We start from the raw sequence: 27778 nt of genomic DNA, 5'->3' as shown, positions 1-27778 counted from the left end.
CTTGACATCAATAACTTCAACAACTGTCTCACGCTAGAAATATGAACCAGGCCACGCAGATACATTTTCTGACTGAAGCCCCTCCTCAAGCCTGCACTGGCAGGACAACATGATATGAAATGCATTTCAGATAAGAGAATTACTATAGCTATTTATGAATTGAACGTCACTTACGTCTTTATTAAAGAACTACGAAGCACAAAACCGACTTGTTACTCTAAAGCCCACATGTAAAGGTACTCACGTCGGCAGAAAAGAACTGGAAATGAAGATAACTACATTTACTCACCTGGAAGATTACGAGTCTCTTACAACGAAGACAATTAGAACAGCTTCAATGATACAGGCTTCCAACACTTCACGTCGAGAGATAATTAGGTTCCCGATGTTAACACTTCAAACTATGACTGACAATGTCTCCTCCATTATGTTGCACACGGGATAGGCTATTAAAATTTCAGCTTTCGAACGATCAGAAGCCACAAGAGCCAAAAGTCTGAACGCCACTCGTTTTGAGAGTGTGAAATTTTCGCCATGACACGACGCTTAGCTGTCTCGTATTTTCCGTCAAAACAATAGAAAAAATGACTCCTTTGGAAAACCCTTGCTCATGAAGTCGAAGCAATATCTTTACAACATCGTTCATATCCACAGTTCACAATTCCTGATACTGATGGCTCAAAAATCCAAAGAAATCATGCCCAACCCAGACGCCATCATTCGACTTCGCCGAGACAGGCTGCTGGGCGCCAATTTGACCGGATGTGACGTCAACTTTTGTTGGATGATTCAGATACAAAAAAAGTGCCAGGCGCTGTGGAGTGTTCCCCCCCGCCCCTGTTCTATAAGCACAAAACTCAATATGCCAAGGGAAAGTAATAAAAGAGGTAGAAAAAATCTTTCTGGCCAATGAAAAGCGGTGGATTCAAATGTTTCTGGAACTGGTTCGGTAAGAGTAATTGCCCAGGGGCTCTCCCGTTCTCACCACGAAAATCCCTGCTACCAGACCAGGAGCCCATTACCAGACTAACTGCCCCTGGGTCTCCTAGGATGAGTGCGTAGGTAAAGCCACCACATTGGGGGAGGAGCAGACGAACGTCTGGGCTCTTAGCACTCCACAGGATCCCCTGCCGGCACCTACATAGCAGATGAACGCCTGAAGTCTGTGACTCAACCGAACCTTTGACGTCGCGTCGCGCGACGCCAGTGGAGAATACGCGCGAGATAGAACACGACACGCGATGGAGAGCCCGCGGACCGATTGGCCAGAAGTTGTAAGATGAAAAGCACGTGGACTCTTGCGAAACAAAATGGCGGCTTAACAAGGTTCTAGGTTGTTGTTTTCGTTGGAAAGGCGAAGCCTTCAAGTTTGATTTTTAGTGTAAAATTATGGGAAAAACAAGGGGAAAGAAACGCTCTTCATTCCGGAATAGACCTACAGGACTACCAAGTGCCAAAGAAGCGCAAAAAAATTCCCAAGAAATCGTTGATGTTGGTGTTAAGACGTTGCCTCTTGTGGAAAAGGTAAGAAATGGAAGTACAGTGTATTGATTTTTAGTCTTGTATTTTATTATAATTATACGTTTTTTGTGTTAGATAATCGGTCGATAGTAAAGGAAGTAAAACATTCTTTATCACAACAGCAGCACGTTTTAATTCAAACTTTGACAACCATGCGTAAGGGTTATGACTTTCACGCCTGGCGTAATCAATCGATGACAATCGATCATCAAAAATTCAAGCGATCAATCGAAAACAATCGATGACAATTAGTTAATTGCTATCGATTGCTATTGGACAATCAATGACCAATCGATATAGACAAGCTTCAATACTCTAATTGCTATTGCTTGCCATTGATTGCCATCGATTATTAGTGACTATCATTTGCTGTCAATAATGGTAGTTTTGTTCTGCTCATGGTTGCGTTCATGTGCGGTTACTTAAGGTCGGCACACACAAAGAGACTAGTCCCTGCGACTAGTCCCCGCGACTAGTCCCGGGGACCAAGTCCCTTCGAGTGAACTACCCATTTTCATCAAAAAACTTAGTTGCAGGGACCAAAATTTGGTCCCTGTGACTTGTCCCACGAATTCAAACCATGTTTGATTTCGTGGGACAAGTTCCCGGGACTTGTCCCCTCAAATTATGCTGGTCCCCGCGTGTGATATGTTCGTGGGACAAATCCTTGCGACCAAATGAAAATACCAATCGCTGATCAGTATTTTCGCTCCCATAACCCCTTACAAACTCCATTTCAAGATGGCTGCCGACTGTGAGGTTGAACAAGTATTTTAGTTTTGTTTGTATTTAAGCCCCTGTTTGAATAGCTGTTGTTTTTCTGTTTTGAATCAGTAGTATACTCAACTCTAAAAAAGAAAAAAAACCTTTTGGAAATTGTAAATGACTGACTAGTTTTATAGATCGACAACTTGCTGTTTATTGACGTGTGTGTGTATTTCAATGTTTTGCGGTTTTAAAATTTAGTAACCTCGGTTTCACTGTTTAGGACCACTCCTTTTTCGTCTCTACGTTTCCCTGAATTTCAGTGAAGTCGCCCTAAATTTTGCTATTTCAATGTGTAACAGGTCCCCGCGTGTAAACCCTTCAAGGGACTTGTCCCTGTGACTTTTCCCATCGTGTAAACCCTACAGCGGACTAGTCCCTGCAACAAGTCCCTGCAACTAGTCCCCTTGTGTGTGCCGACCTTTACACCGGCTTTTACGCAAATGTGTCAAGTTGTTCATCTATCTATCATGTACCAGGTTGTAGCTAAAAGGTACCCTGAATGCCCATTTGCTGTTGAAATTGGCATGAGATTCGTTGCTCAGAAGAAGAAAGGAGATCATGCGAATACACTGAAAGTGATCAATAAGATGCGTGCACGTCCAAAGGGATTTAGTAGCACCGCTCTGGCCTTTGAAAAGTGAAATTTTGGAAATGAAATCTTTTCAGAGCAGTATCATGATAATTGTGTTCTCCATGTTCTTTGGCTAGCTGGTAGCTTGGGCCAAGATACTTACCTCACAATTTTAACAACTGTTATATAATCACATTTCTCTGTATTTCTTCTGTAAAGCATTTTTTTTGTCCTCAAAAAAAGATGCAAATCAATGACAATCAATGGTAATCACTGACAATCGATGATAATCAATGGCAATTGATGGCAATTAAAAAGCACAATTTTTTTGGCCATTGATTAGTCATCGATTTGCAATACCAATCAATTAATTGTTATCGATTATAATTGATTGCCATCGATTGTTATTGATTATAGGTTTCATCGATTGATCACGCCGGGTTACACAGGACGATTTTAATGCAACATGATTGTTGCCTTAAAAGTTGTTATCGGCAAATGATTAATAGGTAACCATATCATTTTATGTCAGAAAACATTTGTTTTATCATTCCAGTTTAATATGCAGTTAATTTTGGAAGCCAACCATATTTCTTTAAAGGATGAAAGTGAGAAGTGATCATCGCAGTGAATTTTCCAATTTATGCAATTGGAAATAAGAAGCCTGAAAAAAAAAATTCAGGCTTCAACGGGATTCGAACCCATGACCTCCACGTTACTGGTGCGATGCTCTACCAACTGAGCTATGAAGCCACACATTGGGAGCAAGGTCAATTGTGGGTTCCCATTTTCCCGTGAGAGGAGTGAAATGATGTAAAGTATATGAAATGATTCATATATGAACTGCAGATGTAGATGAAAGTGAGTCTAAATGATCATCTACTGCGCATTTTAGTGAGTTAAACCGCTCTTGGAAAAAGTTAATTTATGCGAAACCTATGGAAACAAGCGAGGAGTCAAAGGGTTAATGATAATATATTAACAAAATGGTGACCTTGTGGTAAAGCTAACAGGGTCCACAATATCATTGACACAAAAGGCATTCATTCTATTTTCATTGAACAAATCAAAAAAAAGTGCAGCAGTTAATGCTTTTTTTATGGAAGTAAATGAATCTGTAGTTTTTAGGGTGAAGAAAGTTTGTCACTGAGAAGTAGAAACCCTTAATCTCTTTTTGTTGTCTGCATCACAATCATACAAAAAAAATATTGTAGGTTATTCCATGAAGGTCACATCATCAGTGAGACAGGAGGAATGAGACCATGTGATACTTCAGATTATTCTGTTTTGAGGCAAAACAGTGAAAAGAGGAGGCTTTTATTATCATTTACATGTACAACGCTGTTCTTCTTCAGCTGACAAGTGCCATTCCAACCGAGCGAGAGTGTGCCTGTGCTGGTCTGGCCAATCTAGTGTTTGATCCGGGAGCTATCCCAGCACTCCTTCAGCAAGATATTGTGCGAAGGCTGGGCCCACTGCTGATTGATGACAACAGAGGGATTCAGGAAGGTGCTGCTGGAGCCTTAAGGTAGAGGAGTTCTCTTAAAAAAAATGCCACACTTCTTTTCTAGGGGTATAGAATGGTGAAAATTATCCAACACTCAGCGAGACGTTGAGACCCTAAAATCAAAGACTGAGCTTAACTACTTTTTTCAAATCTGAGCTTGAGATCTCACTTTTTTTCTTGGAGTATAGAATGGTAAAATCCAAGACTCGCCAAGATGTCAAAACCCTCATTTAAAATCCAAGAACGAGCTTGACCACTTTTTTCAAATCCAAGCTTAAGACACCACTTTTTTTCGAGGAGTATAGAATGGTGAAATCAAAGACTCGCCGAGATGTCGAGACCCTCATTAAAAAACCAAGACCAAGACTTTTTTCAAATCCAAGCTTGAGACGCCGGATTAAAAATAAAACCAGGCGGGAAAAACGGTGATCTAGAGATCTGAGCACGAGACTTTAGACTGCAAAACAGTTGTATTTTTTGCGTTGGTTTGTCGTAGGAATACGCGCGATCTTCGACGTGCTTGGCTTCGCGCGTGCGAATCCACGCTTACGGCGCTTCGCGCCTTTGTAAATGAAAAAACGACTGATTTGCAGTCTAACGAGACTTTTACGGCACTCTTCCCTTCATGCGAGAAATTATTTCTTGATAAATTGGAAGTGGTGAATTTATATTAAACTTTTGCTTGGCTTGCAAGACCCCAAGATTCAAATTATGTCAAAATACAAGATTCTGAGACATGCTTTTAATTATTGTTTTTACCAGCTCGAGATACCGTGCTCTAGTTTGAAATGCCAATACTCGTCAAAAATTTGTTGAGACCCATCATTTTTCAAGGACCATTCTATGCCCTTTTTTCTATAAATTATAGAATTTAAGGCCATGCTATATCATTAATCTTTGGCTTGTTACCATTGTGCTAACAGCAAGTAACAGCACATATTTTGGCCTCCTTTGTAATGAATATTATTATTTTGTTTCAGCTGTGTGGGATGGGAGAAGAAGAGGGCACAGATTTTTTTATAGAGATACTGTAATGTTCAACAATCTTAATAAACAACAATCAAAATATAGTAACCAGCTAGCTTCCTCATACGTACATTCTAATGACAGGCCAGGCCTTTGCTATACAGGATCTTTTCTTTGTCTTTGATGAGAGGAAGAGTGTTTCTTCGATTTCCAAACAAAGGAAAAACGAGACACATCCCAGTTTTTAACCAACTTTGGAAATTGGATAAAACAATCTTTTGACTGCTTGATATACCTTCTCAAACCATCTATAATTTTTTGAGAAATTCAATTCACAATTTTTTTTTTCACGAATTTTTTTATGATAATTAAAATCACATTTCCAAACCTCTTTCTCGGTAGTGATTTCCTTTGTTTACTTGTCGTGAATTATTAATGCTTTTGAGAAGTGTACACAGTTAAAAAATGCTGCAGTAACTCTACTTCCTGGTTTCAGAATTTTCCTTTCCAAATGTTTTAGGCATTACTTTATACAGAACCAGGAAAAATGTCAGCAACAATACTATAGAGAGAACTAACAGAATGATGATTTGCTGTAGGAATTTAAGTCTTGGAGGTGGACCTGAAGTGTGCATCAAAATGGTTGAACAAGATGTTATGACTCCTCTTACAACATTTGTACGGCAGGTATGCTGCACGGAACGAAATGAGTAATTCACATAGATACTTACGTACAGGCTTCCTACATTTTGTACCCTCATTAAATATAACTGAAAAAATGTGTTAATGAAACCCAAGTTGCAAAGTGTCATGCAACTTACTATTGAATTCTTTCACATTTTCTCAGCTCTTTGTTATTTCTCAAATCCATTTACCATTTTATTCCGACCTGTTCTATTCCTTTCTCCTGGTTGCTAGCTTTCTATTTTGGTGTCCCTTTCCCCTGTTCCTCTCCACATCATTGTCACCCAAGTACTTTAATTATTTGCAAAATGGATATGAATAAAATTATGTTCTTCTTGATGTTTCAGTCTCTTGATGCCTTGGGTGCTATTAACGAGAGCCCGGGAAATTCAGAGTTTAAAAGGCAATCAACAAGTTTGGCAATTCAAGCTGTAAGCTTACTGTGGAATTTATGGTTAGTCATCAATTGAAAATAAATGTAATAGCTAGATAAAATAATCAATGGTAGACCAATATTATTAAGGCCAATCAAATTTGGTTGAACCAGTGCTGGGAGGTTGAATTTCCCATAAGCTTAGTTGACTGAGGCTCTTAGGATGCTCAAGCTGATCCATCTCCACAGGTTTACAAAGGAGGTAGTGGTGAACAAAATTTTACTAGGGCTATCCATAACAGAGTAATTTCATTCAGAGAAGAGTTGTTATCTTGAAGTTCCTAGTTGCTGTGTACGGAAATTAGAGCTCAGCACCATTACAATGAGCCATCTGGTTTGAATATTGGACCAGACTCAGATGTCAGTTATTTAGTAAATTAACATTATGGCTGATCAACTACACATGCATGCCCAGTCTGAAAGTTAATTTCATCAACTAGCAATAACTGACTCTAAACCCTAAATAAGATTTTTGCTTATAGGCTGATAAAAGGCAATTTCACTTTAAATTTAATATTTTTAGTATAAAGACATAATGAATAATATAGTCATGGCTTAAACCCCAAAATAATAATTAATGATATTATTATTAATAATAAAATTGTCTTTGGAAATTGAAATTTTACAACAAAAATATGCCTTCTGTCTTGGAAAAATCTCTAAAATCTGGTCATGGTTTTGTTCTTCCTTTGTTTAATCCTGGTGGTGTCTGGAAGCATTTTGGATAAAAGAAAATGTATTGGTTAAATAATTATAATATTTATTTCAGCACAATTTTGACCAAAAAACTTAAAAATGTACCAATGGCATTAAACTCCTTTAAGGATTCACCTTTAGTTGCCTTGTTGTTCTTACTATTGCAACTATCAATAAAACAATGTATTAAAAATTGTTTCTTTCTAGTGAAAGCAGCAATGTAGCAGTTCAGATCTTCAACAGTCAAGGACTCCTTCCTTGCCTCATGTCAGGTTTAAAGACTGATATCTATCCCACATCTGTTGCGATTCCTGCTGGTGAGGCTTACAGTAATTAATTAACTGCATTTCCTCCTTTCTTAAGAAATATTTATAATTAAATGTTAAATAATAATTATTATATTATAAACACCAGTAAAATACGAGGAGAACTTTTGCGCAAAAACATGATATCTTCATGCGTGAAAAGATCACTGTTACTAATGGTTACATAATAAAAAGTGCCTTTTGCAATGATTTGGTATTTCATTGGTGTTTGTATAATAAACGGAACATTACATGGCCGCTTGGAGTTCTCGTTTTGAAAAATATTTCACTTGTTCGCTGGCGCTCTCGTGAAATATTTTTCAACGCTTGAAGAGAAATTTCGTATCTCCACGCGGTCATGTAATATCTTCTATTTATCTAGCACTCTCACACATGTAGTTCCGTATACATTTTACTCTGTTCTGTAAGCTTTGTAAGTTTGGTTCATGAGCTGGTTAACTTATTTGGAAGTTTTTTTCCGCGGTGGGCTGTGAGAGGTCTCCCCTACCTGTTACGTGTTCTTTCTCTCTAGCTAAGCCCATCATCTTCACTTTGGTGGCCATGATAGTCAGTTGCTAGACAGTAATGACACCCTCCTACTTGTTTCACAACCTCTATTAAAATTATTTAAGCACTACTTCCTTTTTCTACAAACCCTTAAGTACAGTTGTAATATTCCGAACTACCCACTGAACCACCTCATTAAGTTGACACAGTTGGGACTACATTGAAGTATCCTCTTAGTAGCAGTAGCGGAAAGAGGGTTGAAAATGTTTTGTCCCATAAAATATCTGTTTCCCTTCTACAGGTTTTGTTTTGGTGTTGAACCCAACCCCCCCCCCCCCCCCCCCCCTCCTGTGGAAATTCCAATTAGCTTGAACTACAGTGCAATGTCTTAGGACTTAGTTTTTTCACAGTTAGAATTTCCAGCGACCCTTCATTAGAGAAGGGGTTATATAGCCTCCCATGCGGTCGTTTTTAGGGGACTTGTATTACCTCCTCCCTCAAGACAGGGCTTCTGGTATTATGCGATGTTGCGATTTTGCATAATTGACCTAAAATCGCAACAAATCGCATAATTCATGAAAAATCGCAGAATTTTTACAAAATCGCACAATTTAAGAAAAAAAGAGCAAAAATCTCGCTTAATGATAAGTTCTCTGATAATAATATTTAAACGTTATCTCAAGGAGTTTTTTCTTTCAAAAGCCGTCAAAAATCACCCGGAAGCGTCTGTTCATTGATTAAGCGAACAAACAGGCGTTCTATGCGTCATTTTACATGCTGGGGACCTGGTGCTGGTTTTCAGTATTAAGCGAGTGATCATTGGCACAGAATAAACAATCCTTTTTATGTAAATACACCAATCAACCAAGATGTCATTTGATCCTTTCATACTTGCGATGCAGGTGATGATGTGAAAACTACTCGATAGTCGCTTGCAATATGTAATTATTTTGTTTTAATATTATTTTGTTTCAATTATTGAAACAAACATCCTCATTATGAATAAGTTTATTGTTAAAATGCCGAGCGCTTCTTCGCAGGAGAAAAAGAGATTGCACCTTCCTGTAAACATTTCGGCGAAAGACAGGGCAAGAAAGCACCCCAAAGGAACGTTTCATTCATGTTAATTGACGATGGTCTGTTGTTTACCCTGCGAGCAGAGTCTCCTTTGATCTTCCTAGCTGTTTTGCTCTTCGTGCAACATAGTGGTTGATCATCTTCGAACGTTTGTGGTTAACATGCACCTTGGAGCTGCGTCGCACAAGTGGAACCCGGAAAAAAATGGGGGTGGGCAGAAACAAACGCTGACTTGACCAAATTAGCAAATTATATCTGATTTTCAATAATTTGAAATGAGGCAACAAATGATTTATTTAAGCTGTTTCTTCATTTCTCCGTGCTCTAATTGCTTCTTGAACAGCAAAAACTGGATTGTGCTCCTCTTAGACCTAATAAAACAAGGCTAAATTAGCTAAAATTAAATCGCATAATTTGCCGCATGATAGACCTTTCTTGCCGCATAATGAGACTTAAAAGTGCCACATAATTTCCAAATTTTTTTCGCACCCTATCAGAAGCCCTGTCAAGAGGGCTCAGGGGGTGGGACCTGCACATTTTACTATGTGACAATGTTTGTACAGTATGTATGTGGCTTACAATTGAGCCTTCGATGAATGTCCACTTCATTAGGAGATGTGTCTCTCTTGTGGGAACAGCTGTCCAGTAGATAAAATCTGTGGACTGTGAGAATGAAAAATGTGTGAATGAAAAGATATTTTTAATCAAAGCATCAAATTTGTGGAAGGAGAATGATGGAAAATACATTGCAAACAGTTGTGAGGATTTTAATGCTGGATTACAAAACTTGTCCTTTTTATTTAGCGCAGTGTCTTCATACCGTTACTGAAGACAACATATCTGCAGCTCAGCTGCTGTGTGGCTCCAGTGACTTGATGAAAACTCTTGAGAAGTCTCTTATGGCTGATGGAACAACAAGTGACATGTTACTGTTGAAAGTTCTGACTGCAGGTATTACTTGTGTCTCATAACAGATGGATTGTTTTTATTCATGGAAATTGTGTTTACCTAGTGTAAGTGCAATAACAAAGTTGTCAGAGACCCAGGGTCTGATACAGCTGTAGTTGGATGGAACTGGTTTGAACAAAATGTAGCAAGTAGAGCTGAATTGAGCCACTGGGCATCTGAGTACTCTCAATGAGTAGCTCCAGAAAAGTTTCAAAGTTCTATGTCTGGCTGACCCAAAAACTAGATATCTGGTATTGATTCTCCATATGACCAGTCTGTGACCTGCTTTTATTGTGCCATTTTGGTGCATTCTGTTTCCTATATTTTATCCTTCAAAGTTTAACAGAATGTTTCACAGTTTCCAGATTCCCACATGACTGTAAGCACATGTAGAAATGATTGAATTGCTGCTTACTCAGTAATGTCGCACTTCATTCACTGACAGGAGTATTGTACAACATCCGCTACACTATCCCAGCCTGTAGCTTTAATGAGCTTCTTCAAGCTGTTGTTAAGGTCTTGGCTCAAGTTCTTGATGTCAACTGTTTTGGTGTCATCAGCAAATTATTGTTGCCAGAGCCCACCAAGGTACAGTGGTGTACAGTATGATGACAGAATTCTTAGGATGCTTTAATTTGTGTATGTGACATGACCAGGTGGTAGTTTATTTGGTATTGTTTTTGGTATTTATTATTTTATCAGCAGAAGCTTGCCAAAACAGTACATTCTCCAGTTGGGGGTATTGAACCCATAACCTTACATAATTGTATTGGTCAGGTGATGTGTAACTGAACCACAGGTAGACTAGCCTTCTATGCAGATGCTCTTTGGGCTTGTCATGTATTCCTCCTCCACAAGAAGGAACGTGTGACGAGCTGAAACAGTGTCTGCGTAGGAGGCTACAGGTAGACTGATACTGATATTTCTCATACTTTTTCTCACTCTATGCTGAATTGCAAATGGAAAATTGTCATAGCCTTTAAGGGAGCTCATTTCCTTTTTATTTCAGTACGTGGTCTTTTCATATATTCTTTGTTACCCTTACATTGTTCCTCAAAATACCTGTATGCGGTAATAAATACAACAAGAGTTCTGTAACATTCTAGATTGAAGAAGTACAGATGGTTTTAAATGCTCAGCAACTGGCTCTGGAGATTCTGTCAAACATGTGCTGCCCTGAAGGTACGGTTCATTGTTTTGTACTGGTTACCGATAACATTAATGTTTTGTACGGCTTGGATGGAATACCATCTGAAGTTCAGATCTATTCCAGTTCCCATAGTCAGCTCCTCTTTTAGATGAAACTGTATTTTGGAAATTTACGGTAAGTGTTGCAAGTACATGTATTTTTGACTCTGACTCCTAAGTTGTTTGCACTCCAGATTTTATAGTGCCCCGCTTTTAGGGAAAAAATATTATTTTCATGTGCTTTTTCCACAGTAAACAATCAAGTTGGAAGATCTTAATATTATTACTGGCGTGTATTTTAATCTACAGTATAGATAATCTGGGGTTTTATTAGAAGCTGGGACCTGTATACTGGGTTCCATTACTCTGAACATAATGCATGCCTTTTACAAGAGATTTAAAGCCAGTCTAAACAAATTAATGGAGAAAATAATGAGTGGTGCCATCCATTCACCCGTGTTATGGACTGATAACGGAGGCTATTGGTGCCTATATAAGCTGACATCTGGTCCTATTTTCCAGCAAAATAATGTGAAACAGACATAGCTGTTGTCTGTTTGTCCAGTCGATCATCATTATTAACAGACCTTCTCCCCCCCCCCCCCCCCCCCAAAAAAAAAAAAAAAAAAATTAAAAACCCTGAATAATCTATAAAATTGTTGCCCACCCCCCTCAAAAAAATTTGGTCAAGTTAAATTCTGCAAGGGTGGAATTGTGGGCCGGCAGAGCCCATCATATAATCTTTACTTAGCCACCCTTGAATATAAAGCTGTTTGCATAGAAGATCAAGAAGAACATTCTAGTAGTTAGAGAAAGCTTTTAATGTCACCAAATGGTTTGAATATAAAATAAATTAAAACATGCTTTTAACAATAAAAATAAATTGTATCATCAATATACTCTATTTGATCTCTAAAAATGTTTGTTTGAATTGCTCATGGTGTTTAATGCCAATGCAAAAATTAATTCTACTCTTATCATTGTACCATAAAATCCTAAATAGAAGCCCCATCTACCCTAAGAGTAAGCTTTCCAAATCTTAGACATTTTAATTCTTTCTAATGATAGTCTTTCCCAAAAGAGCCTTGGCTTAGTTTTGCAACATCTTTTTAAATTGTGTCCCAAACAATTCCAGATTGCATTTAAGTTCCTCCATTGCAAAGTCTCCTGGAAAACAAGTCCTCCCTGTCAAAGGAACTTCAAAGTCCTTTGAATGATTACAGCTTGAATAAGCCCTAAACTTATATTTACAATTTTCAAAAAAATTGATTTCAAATTTTAAATGGCCAGAATTTTCAAATGAGTAGACTTGTTGCTCTATCTTGTTGTCAATGGAAACTTTTCTTCCTACAAATCTCAAGAGTTAAGTTTACTGCTTAACCTGAAAATACATAGAAATAATTTGTTGTAATTTATCTGCCTTGCCTTTTTGAGGTTCTATAAAATATAAATTTTTAAAAACTATAAGCCAAGCAGTTTTCCTTGTTAAGTTCAACTTCAACTTGACATAAATAATTGATGTATTGTTTCTAAACAATTAATTTAATAATTAATTAATTAATTAATTAATAATAATTTATTAGCACTAACAACATGTAGAGAACAATAGAAAAATTGTTCCTGAACATTACTTGACCTACAAGGAATCGTGGACATTAATTGTTTTTCTATCACAAACCACTTAATCATGTTCTGGAATCTCTCCGTAACAAGTTAGTGGTGTGATTACAAAAACCACTTTAATTCCAATAACGTCAACTTTTAAATATCTTGATAACTACCTATACTTCTACAAATATTGTTAAAAAACTTCCAAAAGACCTAACTTTAATAATATACAGTCAAATCTCACCTTTCATACACCGTGCAATTAGGATAATACTGACAGCAGCTAAATCCCCGGCAAAAATAGAGTACAGATGTTTGACTGAAAAAATGCATGCTATTATGGACTCTCATTATTAAGGTCACTAACTTGCGGTCCCGAGGGTGTCCACAATAAAGGGAGTTGACTGTAAATAAAATATTACTACTAATCATTACATTTATATTAAAGTTTAGCATTTATTGATGAACATTACTTGAACTACAAGGTGTCATGGACTTTTCCTATCACAATCCCCTGAATCATGATCTGGAACATTTATAAAACAATGCGTTTGACGAAACAAGAGCACTTTTCTACAAAAGGTTTGAATATCTTAATAGCTACCTAACCTACAGTACAACTATAAATGTTATTTCAAAACTTTTATAAAAGATCAACTCCAGGAATTAACTGTTCAGAATCAGAGGTGGATAGCTTCAGATTTTAACAGTCATCTGTGTATCTGTTTACTCTTGCTAGCATCATACCAGCAAGTTTATGTAAGGAGTAATATTTATCCATGTATCTCTACCTCCCATGACATTAACTAACTGCTGATGTTGAAGACCATTGTGAGGAATACTAAATTGGTAACCATCAGGACAAGCTGGTTTAGCATATACTCCTGTAGTGTTACTAGCCACCCATGCATTGGCAGTTTTGGTTGACTGACAAGCAAATGGGTGGCTCTCTTGACAGTCGCCAACATACCATCTTTCAGTCTTACCACTGACAAGCACACAGGAATCTTCTGTTAGAGGCTTTGATGGCTCACCTTCTGCCCAGGTAAACACAGCAGTGGCAAGCAAAACTGGATTGACTTGATCTGCCGCTGGATATGTCACGCCACACTTCATGAACCATGAGAAGTCAAGAATCACGCCAGTCTCTTTTGGTCCATTCCAAAAGAAGAGGTACTCTGTGCTGTCACAGTAAACTCTTAATGGTGTATCTTGGTTTATTGATGAACAGTTCTGGCTTTTCACAAATTCATTCCTTGTCATCTCATGCCAGTAAAAGTCAAAAATGTAATGTTTACCATGCTGTTCACTTGCACCTATAACAATACTCTTGTTCATCTGCTGCATCTCTCTTGCTGTTGGCCACCTTCCTGGAAAATACTTCTTGGATTCATTTGGTGTGAGTACTTTATCGCCCAGGTACTTTGCAATGGGACCATTAATTAAGTTGTCATGACCAAGTGTGTGGCTATAAAGATCTTCAAAGTACAAGCGGATGATCTCATGTTCATTTCCTGGCTTGTGAATCCACTCACCAATTTCTTTGATGCCATCATCAAAATGCCTGTCCCAAGGGGCACATCCTCGGTACTGTTTGTTGTCGTCATGGCTCATCAACATCTTACCAAAACACCACCAAGGGTCGATTTCCAAGCCCCGCACACCCATGTTGAGTAGATCAGTGAAACTAAACTCATGATTGGCCAAGTCCAGGCAGGTGTGGTTGTAGGGCGGAGGCCACGGGCAGTCATCCAAAATGCCGTACCCATCTGTGCGATCGTTAAAGGCATTATGAGCACATAACATTTGTATTTGGTCATATGGCGCGTCGACTTGGATCTCTCTTTGCGTTTTAAGAGCGAATGCCAGCCAGGGTGAAATCTGAGCCGTGCCCTTGTCACATCTGCCCAGCTTTCCGCATTTACATCGTGCACGACTGCTCAGTTCGTCGCAGTCCTCATTTGCTTCAATAGTCTCGAATTCTCCGAATTTGAACTCACTCAAGTCGATTTCCTGTCCATCGAGCGATCGAACAAGGATTTCCACCTCAAAGAAAGCGTCTGTGAGAGATTTTCCATCTTCTAATACCACAGCATGAAAACCGAAGACTGTGTTGTTATGCAACTCTTTCACATTTACGATATCCCGTAGTCGATAAGTTCTTTTTGACTTTGTGCTGTAACTGTCCACGGCAAACTCGGCTGCTTTCGCCAAGGCGAACAATATCTTCGGCCGGTCCAGAAACTGTTTTAAAGGACTCGATACTGTCGGTTTAGCAAAGTATTGGACGTATTCTTGTACTTGAGGTTCAAGTGCATCTTTTCCTTGATATTGGTTACGAAGAGAAGATGCATTCGAGTGGCTAATGGAGAGCAAAGATACGTTGAAAAGAATTAGAATGGTTGTAGATGTACAAACCAGGAAGACTTGATGCGTCGCCATTTCTCTTTGTTTTCGTTTTCTCGCTCATGACAAACTCGTGACTTATTGATGTCTCGATCCAGACCTCGTGCTGCTTGGTTGTCACAGTCATCACGCTAGTTAGTCACGCCATCGCATTTTTCTGACTTTTGTTTCACTCGCCGTGCCACATTTGAAGTTGCAAATGCTATTTGCCGGCCATCATCTGGAGAAATTACGGCTAAACGGTCAAAAACGGTGTTTGCATTTGGAACAAATGGCAAATATTACAATTTAAACTTCAAGGCTTGTCTGACAACGGATAGACGACGGTAAATGTGCCAGTGTTTATTCCTTTGTCATCGCGCGGTCCCCTGCATCCAAGATCGTCAAGATCTAGAGTCAGGGCAAAAATTAGAGTGGACACTCGATTTAACTTAGTAACAAGGACTAGGGAATTTGGTTCGTTACATCGAAGGTTGGCCAAAATATCGAAAACCTCGGTATAACGAATCTACGGAAAAACAACCAAAATGTTCGTTATATCGAGGTGTAGTTAATAAGTGTTTTGAATTGTAGCGCTGTTCATTTCCGGATTTGAACGATGTTAATGTCTCTATGAAGCTTCAGTTCACTGCACATTGCATTATTAGCTAGGGCATACTGTGTCTATAACGAGATGTTGACTGAGAAGTTGATTAGAGGATTTTCATCGCTGTTGCTCTGTTCTACATTAATCTTTTGTCGCGTGTTGTCAGTTATTCGTTATATCGGGGTAGGTTTTACGTTTGGGGTTACGGATTGTGTTTGTTATAGCAAGAATTTCATTAAATGGAGGTTCTATGGATCTTAGGGCCTCTTCATATGATCCCGGTTGACCGGGCTAGCCCGCTTACCGAGATCTTGCCTCATTCCTATTTCTTTTGTCAAAAATTCGATGTGTTCATATGAGAAGGCGGGCCAGCCCGGTTACCGAGATCTCGGTTTCAGCGACCGAGATCTCGGGAGTCCGGGACGAAAATTTTCTCATATGAACACGGTATCCCGGTTACCGGAATGAAGTCTATAACCAAACATTCGCGTCTTAGAACGGATATCTTTGATTATTACGGCTCATTGCTGAGATGTTCTAGTTCAAAATAATTCCTTTTCGTAGTAGAGATAAAGATATAATACTTTTGAGGTTTGTAGAACCGATAAAAATGAAAAATTCTTGCCGGGCTTGTTCGGTAAATGTCACACTCGATTGACCGCGTCACCACTTTTCATCTCGGTAACCGGGATGAAATTTCCCATATGAACGTATGAGGGGTGATGAACGGACTGCAAAATTCATCCCGCTTACCGAGCCATCCCGGTAACCGGGATCATATGAAGAGGCCCTTAAGGCAAGTATTTCAAAAGTTCGTTTGGCGCATGCGCACAATCCCAAAGTGGAATTTCAATCCTTCACTGCCTAATTTCCTGTTTCCTTCGTTTTTGGTTGTGTAGACGTTTCAGTAGACTTCCTTTATATTGAAAAAAGTCTCCGTCGGTGGGAAGAAGCAAATTTTCCATACATTTGAGAGGAAGAATTCATGGCTTTCTGGTGTCTCACCTGGCCATTTTTATCCGGCCACTCTCCAATGAAAAGCTGTTTGTATTAATAGAAGATGAAAGATCAACATTCCAGTAGTTAGAAAACGCTTTTAATGTCACAAAATGGTTTGGGTATAAAAAAAATTAAAACATGCTACTAACAATAAAAATAAATTATTATTGTTATACTCTATTAGATCTCTTAAAAATACTTGTTTGAATTGCCCATGGCATTCAATGCCAATGCAAAAATTGATTCAACTCTTATTATTGTAACATAAAATCCTAAATATAAGCCCCACCTATCCTTAATATAAGCTATCCAAATCTAAGAGATTTTAAATATTTTTAATAAAAGTCATTCCCAAATATAAGCCCTGGCTTAGTGTTGCAACATCTTTTTAAATTGTGTCCCAAACAATTCCAAATTGCATTTAATTTCCTCCAATGGAAAGCCTCCTGTAAAAAAAACAAGTCCTGTTTGTAAGAAAGGAACTTCAAAAATTCTTTGAATGATTACAGCCTGTGTAAGCCCAGAACTTATATTAAGAAATCAAAAAAATTGCTTTCAAATTTAAATGGCCAGAACTTTCAATTCACCTGTTGCTCTATCTTGTTGCGAATGGATTTTTTTGTGATTGGCATATAATTCTTCTTTTCTTCCTACAAATCTCACAAGTGTTGTTTATTGGGTTAACCGGAATGTACATACGTAGATATAATAATAATTATCTGCCTTGCCTTTCTGAGGATCTATAAAAATATAATTATTTAAAAACTATAAGCCAAGCAGTTTTCCTAGTTAACTTCAACTTGACATAAATAATAAAAAAGAATTATTATTGTTTCAAAATATTGCATTAAATAAATTAGCACTGACATATACAGAACAATAGAAAAATTGTTGGTGAACATTCCTAGACCTACAATGTACAAGGAACCATAGTCTTTCTCTATCAGAAACCCCTAAATCATGTTCTGGAATGTTTCCATAACAACACGTTTGACTACCAAAAAAGCACTTTTCCAAAAACTTTTTGAACATCTTGTAGCTTCCTCTACTTTTATAAATCTTATTTTAAAACTTTCTTAAAAGATCCAACTTTAATTTCTACATAAATTATTTCTAATCACATCAATAAGTTTAACACTTATTGCTGAATGTCACTTGACCTGCAATGTATCATGGACTTGCTATCACACACCCCTGAATCATGGTCTGAAACATTTCCATAACAACGCGTTTGACTTCATGAAAGCACTTTCCTACAAAAGGTTAGAATATCTTAATAGCAACCTGTACTACCATAAATGTTATTTAAAAACTATTATAAAAGATCAACTCCAGGATTCCACTGGTGAAGATCTTAGGGAGATAGCTTTTTGATTTAACCAGACAGTCATCTGTGCATCTGTTCGCTGTTGCTAGCATCATACCAGCAAGTTTATGTAAGGAGTAATATTTATCCATGTATCTCTACCTCCCATGACATTAACTAACTGCTGATGTTGAAGACCATTGTGAGGAATACTAAATTGGTAACCATCAGGACAAACTGGTTTAGCATATACTCCTGTAGTGTTACCAGCCACCCAGTCATTGGCAGTTTTGGTTGACTGACAAGCAAATGGGTGGCTCTCTTGACAGTCGCCAACATACCATCTTTCAGTCTTACCACTGACAAGCACACAGGAATCTTCTGTTAGAGGCTTTGATGGCTCACCTTGTGCCCAGGTAAACACAGCAGTTGCAAGCAAAACTGGATTGACTTGATCTGCCGCTGGATATGTCACGCCACACTTCATAAACCATGAGAAGTCAAGAATCACGCCAGTCTCTTTTGGTCCATTCCAAAAGAAGAGGTACTCTGTGCTGTCACAGTAAACTCTTAATGGTGTATCTTGGTTTATTGATGAACAGTTCTGGCTTTTCACAAATTCATTCCTTGTCATCTCATGCCAGTAACGGTCAAAAATATAATGTTCACCATGCTGATCACTCGAAGCTGCTACGACAACACTCTTGTTCATTTCTCGTATCTCTCTTGTTGTTGGCCACCTTCCTGGAAAATACTTCTTGGATTCGTTTGGTGTGAGTACTTTATCGCCCAGGTACTTTGCAATGGGACCATTAATTAAGTTGTCATGGCCAAATGTGTGGCTTTCACCATCTTCAAAGTACAAGCGGATAATTTCATGCTCATTTCCTGGCTTGTGAATCCACTCACCAATTTCTTTAATGCCATCATCAAATGGCCTGTCCCAAGGGGCACATCCTCGGTATTGTTTGTTGTCGTCATGGCTCATCAACATCTTGTCAAAACACCACCAAGGGTCGATTTCCAAGCCCCGCACACCCATGTTGAGTAGATCAGTGAAACTAAACTCCTGATTGGCCAAGTCTAGGCAGGTGTGGTTGTAGGGCGGTGGCCACGGGCAGTCATCCAAAATGCCGTACCCATCTGCGCGATCATTAAAGGCATTGTGAGCAGATAACATTTCTATTTGGTCAAACGGTGCGTCGACTTGGATCTCTCTCTGCGTTTTAAGAGCGAATGCCAGCCAGGGTGAAATCTGAGCCGTGCCCTTGTCACATCTGCCCAGCTTTCCGCATTTACATCGTGCACGACTGCTCAGTTCGTCGCAATCCTCATTTGCTTCAATAGTCTCGAATTCTCCGAATTTGAACTCACTCAAGTCGATTTCCTGTCCATCGAGCGATCGAATAGGGATTTCTACCTCAAAGAAAGCGTCTGTGAGAGATTTTCCATCTTCTAGTACCACAGCATGAAAACCGAAGACCGTGTTGTTATGCAACTCTTTCACATTTACGATATCCCGTAGTCGATAAGTTCTTTTTGACTTTGTGCTGTAACTGTCCACGGCAAACTCGGCTGCTTTCGCCAAGGCGAACAATATCTTCGGCCGGTCCAAAAACTGTTTTAAAGGACTCGATACTGTCGGTTTAGCAAAGTATTGGACGTATTCTCGTACTTGAGGTTCAAGTGCATCTTTTCCTTGATATTGGTCACCAAACGTCGACGCATTCGAGTTGCAAATCGAGAGTAAAAGAATTAGAATGGTTGCAGAAACCAGGAAGACTTGATGCGTCGCCATTTCTCTGTTTTCGTTTTCACGCTCATGACAACTGACTCGCGGCTTAACTCGCGGCTTGTTGATTCTCGATCCAGACCTCTTGCTGCTCGGTTGTCACGGTGATCACGCTAGTTAGTCACGCAATCGCATTTGAAGTAGCCTGCAAAGGCAGACGTATTTTTCCGATCTTCGTTTCACACGTTTGAAGCCATAAATGCTATTTGCCGGCCATCATCTCGAGAAATGTAGCCATTCGGTGAAGAACGTTTTTTTTTGTTTTGTTTTGTTTGCTCGCATCATTAGAGAACGTGTAATAATTAATTACTAGTGGGACGATGACCTTTGAGTGCAAGCGATGTTGGGTTACAGGCAGCCATTGAGAATTTCAACGCGTTATAAGACTTTGTATGGGGAATAAAATATTGGAGATTGCGAAGTTTAACTGATTCTAACTTTCATTAAATATAATGAATAAAAGTGACTCACCTCTGGGCACAGTTGTTCACAGCCTGATTAAGCTAATCATGGATTAACGGGAACATTGATTCGAGTTTAATTACAAACCAATAAAGATTCTTCTAAAAGATTTTTGTCCCTCAGTTTTGACTTAGACTTTTCTTTACCATTAGCTTAGAATTAGATTTTAAAAACCTCTTTTAACGAGTAAGATGTAAACCTAGATTTTCTTTTAATCGTGGATTAACGTTAATCGACTTTCGAACAACCGGGCCCTGGTGTATTGTCGTGATTCTGGGGGTTATTTCACCGTTTTGGGCATTCTTTGAAATCACTGTCATTCCCTTATGAAGCGCCCATGAACGGACCAATCGTTGTGATAATCTTTTCATAAATGTGATAAAATGAGGGAAATGTTCACAGATTGGCGTTTAATGATGATGTTTTATGTGCTACAGACTCTAACGAAGATGAATGGGAAGACGTGGACGATTGCGCCAGCTTAGACTCTGCAGATGAAGAAGCTGAGGAAGAATCCGCGCAGGATGTTGATATGGTGAGGGTCCTTTTTTTATAGATTATAATGGTTTCTCGACATCAAAAATCGTTTCGCAAATACTTCAAGTCGGTGATTATAATATATTAAGTAATGTTTAAAACACGAGCAGCAGTGCTTTATCGGGATTTAAAACCACGAGGCACAGCCGAGCGGTTTTAGACTCGATAAAACACGTGCTGCGAGTTTTTTGAACGGCTTCAAAAACATTCCTGGAAAAGCGTGTGTCAAGAGAGTTCATAACAATGGTGCTTTTGTGACCGTTGGAAATTACTTACGAGAAAAACACTGAACACCGCATACTAAAAAAGAGGAGGTTTAATCGGATTTTAAAACCACTGCACGTGATGTTTTATCGACGATTTGATAGGTCAATGGACTAATGAATATTAATGATTTTTTGAATGTTTTCTAAAGCTAGATCAAACCCCTTACCTTAAACTGTAACTTAATTGTAACTAGGCTAATCCAGTGAGGGCTAAACAACTGCGGTTACCCCTTATCCCTATAATTTTAAGGACAGATTCCTTATCTCTACAATTGTCAAGGCTATTGGAGCGGTTTTCGACTGAGCGTCATAAGGCCAAAACCAAAGTAAAGTCTGGCCAATCGCAACAGACGTAAACAGCGCAGTGCACCAATCAGAATTCAAAGGAAATACGCCTAACTGGCGCCAAGCGCGGGAAAACGCGTGCGAGCAAGTGACGCTTTGTTTGGGTTTTGCTTCTGATTGGTTGAAAAAGTGGTGCGAGTTTTGCTAACCAATCACAGCGCGTAGAAGAGCGAAACCAAAATAAACACCCAATTTAAAACCGCCCTTTGTCTATATCCCGAAAATTAGGGTTGGAGTTATCCCTAAAGCTTAGTTAATTTTCTCTTTTCCTTAAAATTCTTGTGTTAGTTATCCCGTGGCTTCCCCTGGGGGAAGGGGGAAGGGGGAAGGGGGACGGACTTTGGAAAAGTAGACCTATTTATGCGGGCTCATAAAGGAAATTTGATTGATAATTTGCTCAGCAAGGAGGGGGAAATGTGGGAGGTTTGTTTTCTCCTGCCTTTCCCTGCGGAAAAAGTTGGGAATAGTGTCCTGTGTAAGACAAGAAGCCATACTATAGTCGTTGTAAATGACGGGTAACCAGACTTTCTTGGGTTCATCTTGCGTTGCATGCTCTGAAGAGCTTGTCTATGGTGGATATGTCAGCTCAGGTATTGTCATGCAAATCCGTTGATTCAGTGTGATATATGTTAGACGTCAGTGGTTCTACATTCTTACGATGTGTTAAACGAAGATGATGCTGACCACAGAGGGCCTGGTGTTTGTCTGTGAAACCCTCTAGAAGGGAAAAATTTTTAACTTTGATTGTTCTGTGTTCCCTTTCAAGAGGGGAAAATTTTCACCCCTCCTTACCCGTGGTTCCTCTCTCAGAAGTTGGCTGATGAGAGGTGCATTACACTTCTTGACTTGAGGCTAAGCGGCTTTGTAGCGAAACAGCTGGTTAACGCATTTTAAAAATATTATCATCAAACTGAAGTTTAGAAGATTGTGACCTCATTTATGTTTTCGCGTTTTAGAGTCCAGAAAGTTTGTCTGCCGAAATGATCAACGCGATTGTCACTCAAGGAGTTCCTAAAAGGGTGAGTTAAATTGCAGTTTGATACAGCATTGAAGGAATCATAATTTCAAGTGGAATGCGCAATTCTATTGACGTTGATAAATACACAAAAACTATTACAGGAAAGGATGGAGCTGATTGCAAACAGTACTAGTACTACTGCCATATGTCTTAATTGTTTTGTTCAACAAGTTCAACAAACATAGAGTTTAATTAAATTGCAGAACGTTTTTTCTTCAGGTCCTAAGTAAAAGTTCCTTTGGTGAGGCTAGCATTTATGAGGCTTTGAGGGCGCAAGAGGAAGGAGCGAAGCTGTTAGAAAAGTAAGAACACTGTTGGCTCCTGATACTCGAACCTTCACTTGTTGGAAAATCAATTTACTGTAACAAGTTAAGGTTGGGTTTCAGTAACATCGTGAGCTAGTATAGTATTTGTGAAGACTAGAGTAAAGGCCCGGTTTGTGGTGCAACTTTCAGGGCTTAGTTTAAAAAATGGCCTCTGAGTGTGCGGCGTTTAGGGTGCCACCGGCGTCAACGATCCCATAGTGCAGCAAGCGTCCACTCTCAGCGGCCCCAGGTGCTGGTATGGAGTTTTCTCGCGGTCACTTGAAGATCTTACGATTCTTACATCTCGCACGCGACCATCTTTGAAGAAAAATAACGACATCATCTAATGCGATGCCATTGGGCACTTTCTTTCCATTTTAGTTTAAACATGATCCAAGCGAGAGCACTAATATGCCTCAATAACATAGTGTCAGCGTTGGATACTAATCTACTGGGAGGAGAAGAAGCCTTAGGTCAACTCTGGACTTCACTTTTTACTCTTACGTTTTACACGGAAAGTAAGTACAGCTATACTGAAGTTTGTTGTTGTTGTTGTTGTTTTCCTGCGTCCATACCTAAAAGTGCCTTGGAACCAAATCACATGTGGTCGTGTACTGTGCTTGAGTGGGGTTAAGTTGCATGTTTGCTAAATTGTGGAATTTGTTTCAAAACCTCGTGTAACGTGCTCTAAGTAGCAAAAGCGCTAAGAATACTGAGAATATTTGCGCTTGCATTTCGGAAAATGTGTATTAATTAGAGAAATTTTAGAATCGCCTTTACGGTAAACGGCAAACGTGAGATTCGCGGTGATGTTTTCTTGAAAACAATGAGTACGTAGACGAGAATAGTGCAAAATAATTCTGGCCTTTCATGATAACGCAAAACCATTCAATTTTACTGATAAACTGAAATCAGCGAGCGGCAAATGAAGACTAAACATGGTCACGTTGTCATTTGCGCTGTTTGCCGTTTGCCGTAAAACTTATTCTAAATCTCGCTATTATAACGAAGGCTAACCAATCAGAGTAAACATGCTTGATCCAATCAGGGGCAAAGTTCAGCGACGGAACGCGAACACGAGAAACTCATATCTTACCCATCCCCACCCCCCCTCCCCCCTCCCTCCAGCTCCAATTCACGAGGTTGGTTCAGCCACTTTAGATTTAGAGAAGGCGGTCGTTTGCTTTACATGTTGTGTTCTCATTTTTTTTTTAACCACAGCCAATTTGTTTATCTGTCAAGAGGAAGACTTTCTGGAAGCGGCCACTGGCGTTCTTCGATCAGTCGTGGATAAATTGGCGTCTTTACAAGAGCCACAGGTAAGTAATTCCTGTGCGCGAGGCCCTTTTTTGATGGTGGCAAGTTGGTGTATTCGCATCATTTTTTGTTTTCTGCAATCGAAACCGTGAATTGGTTTTTGAGAGACAATATGATCGTCAGAGCTTTCAGTTTCAATGTACGCTTTTATTTGCCACACATAAAAAAAAACCAAAAATAACAATAACAGACACTAGGGTAATACAAATGAAATTACAATGAAGAAAATGTATATATACATGACGTTTATTAGGGAGAAGCTTGGGAGAAGACTATCGAAGGAATGACAAAAAGAGTTCGATTTACTGAACACGTTGCTGTGTTTGTTGTAGGGTATAACAAGTGAACACGTGACCACGTTATGTCGAGTCACTCCCCAGGCAAAATGTGAAGCTGTCAAGGTCAAGCTGATAAGCATTCTGGGATTCATCGGCAAGATGGCCGCTAGAAAAGACAACACGCTTGAGATTCTCAAGGTTGGTTTTTCTCTTTGCCTCATTTACAAAAGAATTAGGATCATTCGAAAGACCTTTGGGTGTTGAGTGAAATAACAGACGGAAGCATGTTATGTTAAGTGAAGGTGTGTTACCTAAGAAGGATGGCAAGAGGGCTGCCCTCAAAGTCTAGTCTACTTGAATGAACCATGCACAAGAGTAGCTGCAATAACCAGCGCACCACAATACAGAAAGTACTCGTGGATGTGTTTTGAAGATACCGCATGGATTCCGGCTGTGCATTCGCTTACACTTGTGCTTCCGCCATTTTCGAAAACCGCGCTTTACGATTTATTCCCAGCAACAACAATCTTTATTTGTACTCTTGCCTTGTGTGAAGCTCATCGCAAAAATATTAGAAATGAAATTAGTGCACTGGCTGCCTGGAATAACCATAGTGGCTAGCGGAGCCAGGCAGCCAGTTTACATCAGCATTAAGTGAAAATAAATTACTTGTAATTTAACTTGTAAGATACCGTATTATTCGGAATATATGCCTCGTTTCTAGGAAAAACCCAGCTTCCCCCTCCCCCAAAAAGTAAGCTTCCCCCACCAAATCTCAGACACGAGCCCCGTACTAAGCTTCCCGCAAGCTTTTCTGCGGCCCATGGACCGCACGGATTAACTGTCTAAAGCTGTTGTGGCTTGGGAGCTCATTGTTTCAACTGTCCCAGTGATCAAGCCCAACCCAATTTGAAATGCGAAATCCCTGCTAATGTTGAGCTCCCAAACACTGAATTAGCCCCTAAATCGTCCTTTGAAGCAATGTTAACTAAAGCTTCTGTTCAAAGTTTTAGGAAGTCAAGAACAGAAACGTGATTTTAAGTTGAGGTCATGATATTCAAAAGCAATTCAGTCGCCTGTCGACTTGTTAAATTACCAATTGTTTATAACTGGTGTTTATGTCTAATTTCTTCGAAATCCAAGGATAAGGAAAATTTGGAAAAAATTATGATAATCCAAATTCTTTTATTATCCACTATTGCCCTAAATACTTTTCGCAATTTTTTCTCTCGTGATTAGTGCGCAATGAACTGATTAGCCGCCGTGACGTTATCGAAACGTAAGGTTTGAATTCTTATCCTTTCAGCGTCTAGGTACTGTTTTCAGTGACATTATTATTAGCCAGGGGAAATTATGGGTGATTTGTGAAGCACTGGACGCCATTTTTGATACTTTTGCTGACGGACCGCTGGTCAACACTGCTGCAGACTCCATCGGCCTTTTGGCAAACCTTCAACAGTTGGTACCAGTCCTCAAAAGTAGGGTAAGCACTAACTTCTTGAACAATAGACTGGGTGCTAATAACCAGGGACTAATAATACAAGTTATATAGCGCCTTTTCTGAAGGCATCCAAAAGCGCGGGAGGAAGGCGGCGAGAGTGAGGGGGCATTAATTTTGCAATGCCTTCAGTTGAAGAGAGCTTCTAGGCCATTTCCGAGTTGCTGTGAACCTCTTTATGAAAGCAAGGCTTTTCATATAAAAATTAGTTTTGTTTGCATGTGAATGAAAACTAATTTTCATAAGAAAGACTTTGCACTTAGCCTCGCTTTCATAATGAGGTTCATAGCAACTCGGAAATGGCCTATTCAAGTCAAAACAGATTATGAAAAGTAGGTGCAAACAAATTGGTCCGAATCGAAGAGAAGTGCAACTTTTTCCGTTTCTTTCCTCACCAGATTAAAACAGAAAGAAGAACCCTAGGAGATCATTTTCCCGTGGTTGATGCCGCAAGAGTCAACTTGACCAGATTTATAAAATACAAGATGAAAGGCCACTAGCGATGTTACGGAAATAATATCCGACAAGCACCTCTCTCGCTTCTGCGTATTCAACTCGAGGTAGTTGCTATGCAACTGCCTTTGTACAGAGGTTCTATGTGCTGCGTTATATTATCCCAGCAGTTTTAAATCAGGTTGAACGTGTATTGACCGGATGGACTTGTTTAACCTGTTGGAGAAGTACAGTAACACGTGGGTATACTCAGTGTAAAGCTCTGGTTAAATTCCTAAACGTCAAAACCATGTAAAAAGCTTTGTTTCCCTTGCTTGAAAATCGACCATACTGTAGAATGTTGTTCTCGCTTACACTCGAATACAATAATATTGAATCTGTTATTTTTAAAACAAAATACATTTCAGTCATTCACTCTGATTCCTAAGAACGACGAGTAATTTATTTCTCCGTGTATTACCCATGCTTTGTGAAGAACACAGTTGATGAATGTTGGCAAACTCATCAAATGGGGATATCGTTTTGATATTTTGTAGCACAAAATATTTACCAAAGAGAGTAACATTTTATGCTTGGGTATCTTGAAGTTTTAAATGATGGAGTATCACAGCAACACACAACAATAGTTAATCCAACAAGTCACTCAACGATACTTTCTTCACATTCTAAAGAATAAAGCACAAATTAGGATCTGGGATCCGAAACACGATCCTACTCGTGACGTCAGAAAAAAATATTTTATTCCTGAGGAATAAATGAGAATAAAAGAGAAAAAAAAGTAAGTCCAACAAAAGACTCAGTTGCCAACTCTATAAATTGTCCTTTGGTAGTGATAGTGTTTCATTACAGTGACGCTGTAAATACAACAATCGTACAATAAACGATAAATTATGGATACATCTCCTTTTGGTCAGCTGGCCTGTTGTCTCTTTTTATATTAAGTTATAACTGTGAGAATAATAAAATAGCTTTTCTGATTGGTTGGATATGAGCTCCCGGCGATCTACCGGGACGTTTTGTTACGTGATATTTTATCAACTTAATCATGTGACCAAAACGTCCATTTGTTGTGGTGACTTTCTAGCGTTGTAACAGGTGACACTGACAAGCTTATGCGACTGAGGTTCTTCGATCTAAAGTTTATAAAAAGTCCCTGTGAAGAATACTTTTACATTTGTCCTGGAAAAGAGCAGCTCCTGTGGAAAACAAGTCTTGTTTTTGCTTTCGAGACTTTGTTTTTGTTTTTGAGCGTTGTCTTTTATTGGTATTGGAGCAGATGTTTTTTTAGCATCTCAGTGTTTGAAACAAGTATGGCGCGGGACTCTGGTGCAAGAAATCTGGTACCAAGGTTTTTCCTTGGCATGAATGTATTGGCCTAAATTCAACATGATCCCACTTTTTAAAACAATCTGTTGAACTGATGCTGAAGAC

General features: G+C 39.1%; 3 protein-coding genes across 3 annotated transcripts; 1 reads left to right on the top strand and 2 right to left on the bottom strand.

The window, feature by feature from the left end:
• Nucleotides 1–907: 907 nt before the first annotated feature.
• Nucleotides 908–27246, top strand: LOC146480607 (HEAT repeat-containing protein 3-like). Its single transcript, XM_085109776.1, has 16 exons — nucleotides 908–1524; nucleotides 4216–4388; nucleotides 5933–6020; nucleotides 6365–6471; nucleotides 7354–7463; nucleotides 9840–9986; nucleotides 10429–10571; nucleotides 11090–11165; nucleotides 20768–20865; nucleotides 22435–22497; nucleotides 22716–22798; nucleotides 23183–23319; nucleotides 24023–24120; nucleotides 24451–24594; nucleotides 25703–25879; nucleotides 26293–27246. The coding sequence occupies exons 1-16, from the start codon at nucleotides 1390–1392 to the stop codon at nucleotides 26392–26394; spliced, it is 1881 nt and encodes a 626-aa protein (XP_084965902.1). The 5' UTR covers nucleotides 908–1389; the 3' UTR covers nucleotides 26395–27246.
• On the bottom strand, nucleotides 11975–15269 carry LOC146480609 (uncharacterized). Its single transcript, XM_085109784.1, has one exon. The coding sequence runs from the start codon at nucleotides 15219–15221 to the stop codon at nucleotides 13521–13523; it is 1701 nt and encodes a 566-aa protein (XP_084965910.1). The 5' UTR covers nucleotides 15222–15269; the 3' UTR covers nucleotides 11975–13520.
• On the bottom strand, nucleotides 16846–20743 carry LOC146480608 (uncharacterized). The gene has a single exon (XM_085109785.1). It carries the CDS (start codon nucleotides 19872–19874, stop codon nucleotides 18189–18191), a length of 1686 nt encoding a protein of 561 aa, XP_084965911.1. The 5' UTR covers nucleotides 19875–20743; the 3' UTR covers nucleotides 16846–18188.
• Nucleotides 27247–27778: the final 532 nt, after the last annotated feature.

The sequence above is a fragment of the Pavona decussata genome, unplaced genomic scaffold, assembly GCF_977016875.1.
Source record: "Pavona decussata unplaced genomic scaffold, jaPavDecu1.1 SCAFFOLD_53, whole genome shotgun sequence".
Classification (NCBI taxonomy): Eukaryota; Metazoa; Cnidaria; class Anthozoa; order Scleractinia; family Agariciidae; genus Pavona; species Pavona decussata.
Note: the sequence above shows the minus strand (reverse complement) of the source record. Positions and strands in the feature narration are given on the sequence as shown.

Bases quoted from the DNA above. Each gene is read 5' to 3' on its own strand.
- LOC146480607 (XM_085109776.1), top strand. From the start codon at position 1,390: ATGGGAAAAACAAGGGGAAAGAAACGCTCTTCATTCCGGAATAGACCT. The intron at 1,525-4,215 runs GTAAGAAATGGA...GTTCTTCTTCAG, and splicing joins CGTTGCCTCTTGTGGAAAAG to CTGACAAGTGCCATTCCAAC. The intron at 6,472-7,353 runs GTTAGTCATCAA...GTTTCTTTCTAG, and splicing joins AGCTTACTGTGGAATTTATG to TGAAAGCAGCAATGTAGCAG.
- LOC146480609 (XM_085109784.1), bottom strand. From the start codon at position 15,221: ATGGCGACGCATCAAGTCTTCCTGGTTTGTACATCTACAACCATTCTA.
- LOC146480608 (XM_085109785.1), bottom strand. From the start codon at position 19,874: ATGGCGACGCATCAAGTCTTCCTGGTTTCTGCAACCATTCTAATTCTT.